The sequence below is a fragment of the Octopus bimaculoides genome, chromosome 5, assembly GCF_001194135.2.
Source record: "Octopus bimaculoides isolate UCB-OBI-ISO-001 chromosome 5, ASM119413v2, whole genome shotgun sequence".
Taxonomy (NCBI): domain Eukaryota; kingdom Metazoa; phylum Mollusca; class Cephalopoda; order Octopoda; family Octopodidae; genus Octopus; species Octopus bimaculoides.
Window position 1 is genome coordinate 124,524,315 of NC_068985.1, and position 7,344 is coordinate 124,531,658.

Consider the following 7,344-nt stretch of genomic DNA (forward strand, 5'->3'; position numbering starts at 1 on the left):
TAACACACTTATTGCAGCAGTCCTTCAGTTTTCCTAAGCCCTGTAAAAGAACTCAGACAGTTGGGCCTCCATCCAGGCCTTTCACGATACCCTTAAAGCCAGGAACTTTTCAGCACCTCTCATATATATATATATATATATATATATATTATATATATATATAGAGAGAGAGAGAGAGAGAGAGAGTTTGATATTTTGTTTTATCTTTATGTGATTTATTTAATTTTGTAATGTTATTTTTTCCTTCAACTTTTGCAGATCTAACCAATTTAATCGACTGATTCTCTTGTAGAGAGATGTGGCCTGACAGATGTTTCTGCCACAGTTACATCATCACTGCATCTGTTGACTACACATTAACTTATAACACAGTCATAAATATAAAGAGACCAAAGTTGTTACTTACTTACTTAGAAAACGGATATCTTTTCCACAAAACAAAATGACTGGCCGATGTCGGAGGAATTTGAGCATCATTTCTTTGCAAGTGTAATCATCAATTTTAAATATCTATGTTTATTTGTTTTCTATCTTTCTACATTGATTTTTTTTAAGTGTGTGTGTGTGTGTGTGTGTGTGTGCACGCGCGCACTTGCATGCACGCTCACACAAAAACACATGGATCCATTTGTTTAATACTAAAGCCTTGTTGCATTTCATTGGTTCTTTAAATTTACTTTTCTTTATTCATCCACATACACATTTTAGAAAATTAAAATATTGAGACAGAACTGATTAATGATGTTAACACTATATCAAAAATTTCCTTTTTTTTTTTATAAATACATATATTTATCAAACTTGAGCTTAGTTAAAATATGTTTGTGGCATATTTCAGCTTCATGTCATTGTTAGGCAAAATACCACACAGACTGTTGGAGAGCAACCAAAAATGGTGATAATCTATATCATTATATCAGGAGAATATGGTGCTGCAGACCTTCCCAGTTGAGCTCTTGAAAAGCATTGGGAGTGGGATGAGCATTGTCAAGTTGAAGAAGCAGATCAGACCGCCAGTCAGGTTGTTTCAGATGGATTGCATCATTAGGCTGGTGCATTTCCTGAGCATAAAGCTCTGCATTGACCATGTTATTTTTATGCATTTCATAATGGGTTAACCCTTCCCAGTTCTTCCAAATGCAGTTCATTGGTTTGTGTAGATACATCTCTGGTGTGGTTCAAGGTGATGCTTGCTTGTCAGGACCTAGCCATTCTTTCCGCTGCTTTGTATTGACATATTTCATCCCAGTGACAATCAGTAAATAACTTTCTGTTTGTATCCACAAGTAGCCTGGTGTCAAGCAAGCAAACTGACAATAATAGAGGTACACTGAAGTGTGTCTCTTTTGTTCAGAGCATATGACATCTGTGCATCGAGATTTTGGACCTTACCCATCAAGTGAAGGGGATGAGTGGCAGAATCATGAGAGCATCTTGTCTGCTGGACCAATTTCCAAGTGAATTTGTGTAGATCTTCATTCAGTCAATCCTCAATGAGTAGAACAGGGCAACCAGCACACAGAAAGTCTGGGAGGCTGAATTTCCCTTCCTTGAACAGTGAAGACCATTTCTGGGCAGTTCTTTCAGTAATAGCATCTTCTCTATACACATCATAAATATCTTGAGTGACTTTGGCAGCTTTAGAAACTTGACGGAAAGTGAAGAGAAGCAGGCATTGAAAATGCTCATTTTCTTCTTCTTGGCACTCCATCATCATATGTCTGAATAGAGGTGAAATTTATTCAGATTTTCAACAGTGATAAGCACAAGTTGTAGAGAAAGAATAGAGCTACAGAAAACCATAAAATTCTACGATGAAGATATTGTCCATGTTAATTCAAATAGCATTGGAAAGAAATAAATGAATTTATCTGACAACCCCTGCATTCCTTATCTGGTTATGGTTTTGGAAGATAAGTCTCCAAGAAGAATGTGTGTGTGTGAGTGTGTGTCTGTGTGTGTGTATAAAAATATTCCTAAATTCAAACTATAATACTAAATATGAAGTATGGCTAAGTTCCAATTATCATAAAAATGTTGATCTAATACATAAATCAGCATACGACTAATATTTTGATTTTAGATAAGCACATTTCCTATATCCTTATATATTAACAGATGTCACTGTTAAACAAGTCATGAGTGCATTTCCCACATGCATTGAATATTGTGTCATAAAGACAGAATGATTGCTACTTTATGCTTAGTCATATAAGTCAGTAGTCTGTGTGCATGAGTTGCATCGTTTGTATTTGGTAATTTTTAGCAACCTAATTTGCTTAATGTAAGTATAAAATAGTAATAATGAATATGTCTGTTCTAGAACATGTGTACAGTTAAACATGAAATATGCTGGAAGCAACATGATCCATGTGTACAGGTGTTAAAATAAATATCCATCTGAGACTCTATGTAGATTTTGTGATTTCCATTACATTCATTTATGATTACGACATAACCTGAGTATTTACTTATGGCATATACCTCTGTGTGTGTGTGTGTGTGTGTGTGTGTGTTTCTTTGAGCCTAAGTTCTTCTCGAGAGAGTTCAAACTTGTTGCTAACAAAACAGCAAGACTTTTTGAGTTAAGAGAGTTCCCAGTGTTTGTAAATATGTGGCTGAACTGTCGATGCGTGCATCAAGATGTTTGCATCTATTCACATAAAAAAGTTTCACATGGAGAATTTTTGGAATGTCTTACACATCTTCACTGTGCCACTAATAAATTGGATTTGGGAAACCTACATCAGTTCCTTTTGTTTCTTTTTGTGAATCCAGGTTGTCTAGGATTTTGTGCGAATTTGTTGATGCATAACTTAATGCACCTTTGATGATAGGTACTTTTTCCTGGACTTTTGATTGTATATTCACATCTTCTGGGCAGCTGACCCCTACAACAGTGCATGACTTTAGTTCCCTGTCCCACTGAACTATATCAGGTCAGTTATGTTTGCACAGAATTGATGTTTTTATTGAGTGTGCCATCAGTAGTCCTTGTTTGTAAAAGTGTGAATACCTAATTGCTGATTCTGACATACCTTGGATGTATATGCCAGGGCACTCCTTCCTGTGGATAGCATTGTAAATAGTCTTTGCAACTATATCATGCCTCAGGGGCAAGTATGTATGTGTATGCATGTGTGAATGTGTGTGTCAACAAACACACATTGACACACATAACTGAATGGAAAGTGGAATTGATTACTTTTATGAAAAGGTAACCCATTACTTAAGCCACTCAACCATCTCACACCCTCTGCATCCACTCCTAGTACCCATTTAGGATACATATATATATATATATATATTCTCTGAGTGGTTGGCGTTAGGAAGGGCATCCAGCTGTAGAAACTCTGCCAAATTAGATTGGAGCCTGGTGTAGCCATCTGGTTTCACCAGTCCTCAATCAAATCGTCCAACCCATGCTAGCATGGAAAGCGGACGTTAAACGATGATGATGATGATGATGATATATATATACCGGTGCCAGTGGCATGTAAAAAGCACCCTTGGCATTATGAAGGGCATGATGCAGCTGTAGAAATCTTGCCAAATCAGATTGGAGCCTTCTGGTTTGCCAGTTCTCAGTCAAACCGTCCAACCCATGCCTACATGCAAAGTGGACATTAAACAACAATGATAATGATGATGATATATAGTATATACACACATGCAGCATAGAAAGTGGACATAAAGTAATAATAAACGTATGTGTGTATGCATATATATGTATATATACACTGTGCTGCAAAATATAACTATAGATTTTTATTTAGCTTGTACTGTATTAGCTAAAAAAAATCTATATTTGTGGCCTTTAGTACAGTACAGCATTGAAAAATCATTGTTAACGCATCAGTAATTTACAAATACACACACACACACATGTACACATACATGCAAACAGATGCACATACTCATATAACTTAACTTTGAGCTTACTCGTTCTTGTCCATTTCTATTTAGCTGTTCTCAGTTTAATGCTGGATGAAGCATCATCATGCCATTGCCAACTTAAATATGTTCGTTATAGGCTTATCTGCCTGTGCTGACTAAATGTGAGTTGGACTGGGCATTTCCAAAGTAAGCCAATTAACCCTGACCATCAGCATGTGCACAGAATGTGATGTCAGAATGCAAAGTGCCAGAATAACTGCCACATGCTATTTCATACAATATTCTAGCAATTATGATAATCTGCTGCCCTTCACTGGCACTGTATTTATCAACCCCAAAAGGATGCAAAGCAAAGTTGACCTCAACCAGATTTGAGCAGAGAATTGGAAGAAATAAGATGAAAAAGTTTCACTAGACTTTACTCATTTCATTCTTAGTTATTTCTGAATTAGTGTCCAGCAGTATTTAGTTATGTCCTTTCTCATTCTAAGTTCAAATCCAGATTTGTATTTCATCTTTCCAAAGTTGATTAAAGTATAAATCACTTACTAGTGGCTAATGTAATCTACTGCTCCCTTCCCCCAAAGTCAGAAACCACCATTATTAACCTTTTATTCTCTTCAGTTGCACTTAGCAGTGTATAAGAAATCTTACATGTATATATTCTAAGCAGAAATTCTAGTGCCATTGTACTAAACCTTCTTTCACTTAATTGTAGGCTATCCTCTCTAGTGGCTGCTAGATATTTTTGCAGCATAGTCATTATCCACTTCAGCTCCTCTCCATATCCAACTACCTAATCTTTGAGTACCACTCAACCACCTAAACTTCAAGTACCACTTAACTACCTAAAATTTACACACCACTATTCTGGTAATGTTTGTTTATCTGACTGATTGCTTGAATGTCCTCCTGTAAAATTTTTCAAAAATTGTTTCTTTGAAGTTTTATTTTTATTGATATAACGACAACAACAACAACAACAATAATAATAATAACAATAATAATTGTCTCAAATTTTCCCACAAGAGCAGACATTTTGGGGGAGGGGATGTGTCGATTATATCGACCCAGTGTTCAACTGGTACTTAATTTATCAACCCAGAAAGGATGAAAAGCATGATCGACATCGGCAGAATTTGGACTCAGAACATAGTGGCAGACATAGATATTGCTGATGAAAATACTTTGTAAATACAGGCATCATATGCAGGGAAACTGTTTTCCTTTTGCTTTTATAAACTTTTCAATTTGATAGTGAGTCAAATCATTCACTTGTTCATTTAATGTCCATTTTTCAGTGCAAACAAGGCTTGGATGGGAATTGATTTTGAGGCAGGATTTTACAACCAGATGCTCTTACTGTCACCAACTCTCACCTTTTTTTTTCAAATAAGAGGTTTTATATTCCACAAGTTTTCAAAACTGTAGAGCCAACAAGAAAAGTCAGTATCAGTTCTACTTTTCTCAAATGGTGACTAACGAAATAACCGTCATAAGGCACACACTCACACACAATGCCTTGATAGAGTTTTTGTCTACTAATTCCACTCAGAAGGCATTGCTGGTCAGCGTGTGATGATGATAGAAGACATTTTTATTGTCATCCCAGTGGGACTGAACCTGAAACCATGTAGTTCTGAAACAATCTTCTTACCCGCACAGCCATGCCAGGATGTGGGTTGTTGTTGTTTAGACTGTGTTCAACTCAACCAGATCTATTATCAAAGGTATCTGTGACCATTCTTTCTTTTTAATGATGTATCTAGAACTACATCAGCTAAATATGTCTTTTATTTAAGATGGCAGAATGTGATTTTCTCGAAGATTTGATTACTATTTCTAGCAACTTAATCATCCATACTGAGGCTTCTTGTTGGTTCATTAGTGTGGTATAGAGTATTGTGGGCTCAACTAGAATGTAACCTTACTTGTAACTATTCTGCTTGTTACTCAGTTTACTTTTCCTGCATTATTTCTCTCAGAATTTTATTATTTTGTCATACCAGCCCTGTATATATACTTTATACATATATGTATGTTCTTTACTCTCTATCTAACAGATATGTGTTTCAATATGCTTCACTGAAGTGGTCAAATAAGACAGAAACATGGCCAGTGTAGTCAGTGTGTCTGCCTATGGTCACACTATTCTTCCTCTCACATAATTGCATATTTCTATTTTTAATTAATTGTTACTCTGGTGCATGGTGCATTTGTTTCATTGATTTCAGCATTATTCAACAATGTCTATCCTCTCATTGGCACTGATATAGCCTTGATTAATTAAAGTTATCATGCTCACCCTATTGTGTTAGTCTTCACTAGTCTTCCTTGTAGTTCACAGCTGCTAGCAGTCTAATGATTATTATTACATATTCTGCATAGTTTAATGCACATAACTATTCTTGTTAATGATTTAACATTTTCACAGTATACACCTACTGACAATGCTGTGTAGATATCTATAAGTTAACCCTTTCATTATCTAAAAGATTGCCTGCTGCCATTTCTCAGTAATAATAAGCATTACCTTATAGCTAACTTCTGTAACTGCAGTTCCTCTTATCAATAAGTTAAGGTGGTAGACCATGCATGAAATAGATAGAAAGAAAAAGAAGAGAATCCAGTTTCTTTGTTGTTAAGTTAAGCCTTGTGAGTACTGTTTCAACAGATTGATGGATTCAGAGATAACCTTAGTTAATATATTTAGGAGTAATCCACTAGTCTGTCATCATTGTGGCTGTCTTAAACGTATATGATGAATATTTTATATTCTATCAGCAATATGACCGAGAAATTACCTCAGGAGAGTATTATATTCTACATGCTAAACACACATCTGGTAGAATCTCATATTCAATGTAATAAATCAAAATACTTTGATTAGCTATGCAGTTATTAAACAAAAACTCCTTCTAAGGGTTATTAAATTTTATAAGCTTGAAAGAAATATAACTCAACTAATTACAATATTGATAAAAAATCAAGACAGTACATTTAAGAATAGATCTTGTCTTTAATGCCACCTAGACAACAAGCATTTTTGTGGGTTTTAGACTTACTCAGTGAAGCATATTCTACACACTTGACAAATTTTAGAAGTAGTTTGTGTGTGTATATATCACTGATGTATGTGTGTGTGTGTATATATATATATATATTGTGATTGAACCAAATTCGATGACTGGCACTTGTGCCAGTGGAGCGTGATCATTGCCAGAGCAGCTGTCTGGCTTCTGTGCCAGTGGCACGTAAATAGCACCTTTTGGGCATGATCATTACAAGCATCACCTTACTGGCACTTGTGCAGGTGACACATGAAAAAACATTCGAGTGTGGCCATTGCCAGTACCGCCTGACTGGCCCTCGTGCCGGTGGCACGTAAAAGCACCCACTACACTCTCAGAGCGGTTGGCACTAGGAAGGGCATCCAGCTGTAGAAAC

The 7,344-nt window shown here is 35.9% G+C and overlaps 1 protein-coding gene across 3 annotated transcripts in view; it reads left to right on the forward strand.

Annotated features, from left to right (window-relative positions):
- LOC106872974 (primary cilium assembly protein FAM149B1) overlaps positions 1-7,344 on the forward strand; it is a 128,169-nt gene that overhangs the window by 17,152 nt on the left and 103,673 nt on the right. For all 3 annotated transcript variants that reach the window (XM_052967988.1, XM_052967990.1, XM_052967992.1), the window contains exon 2: positions 259-489. Coding sequence is in view for 1 of the 3 variants with exons in the window: in XM_052967990.1 (XP_052823950.1) it covers positions 443-489 (47 nt within the window). In the remaining 2 variants the exon portion in view is untranslated. The remainder of the gene's footprint in view (positions 1-258; positions 490-7,344) is intronic.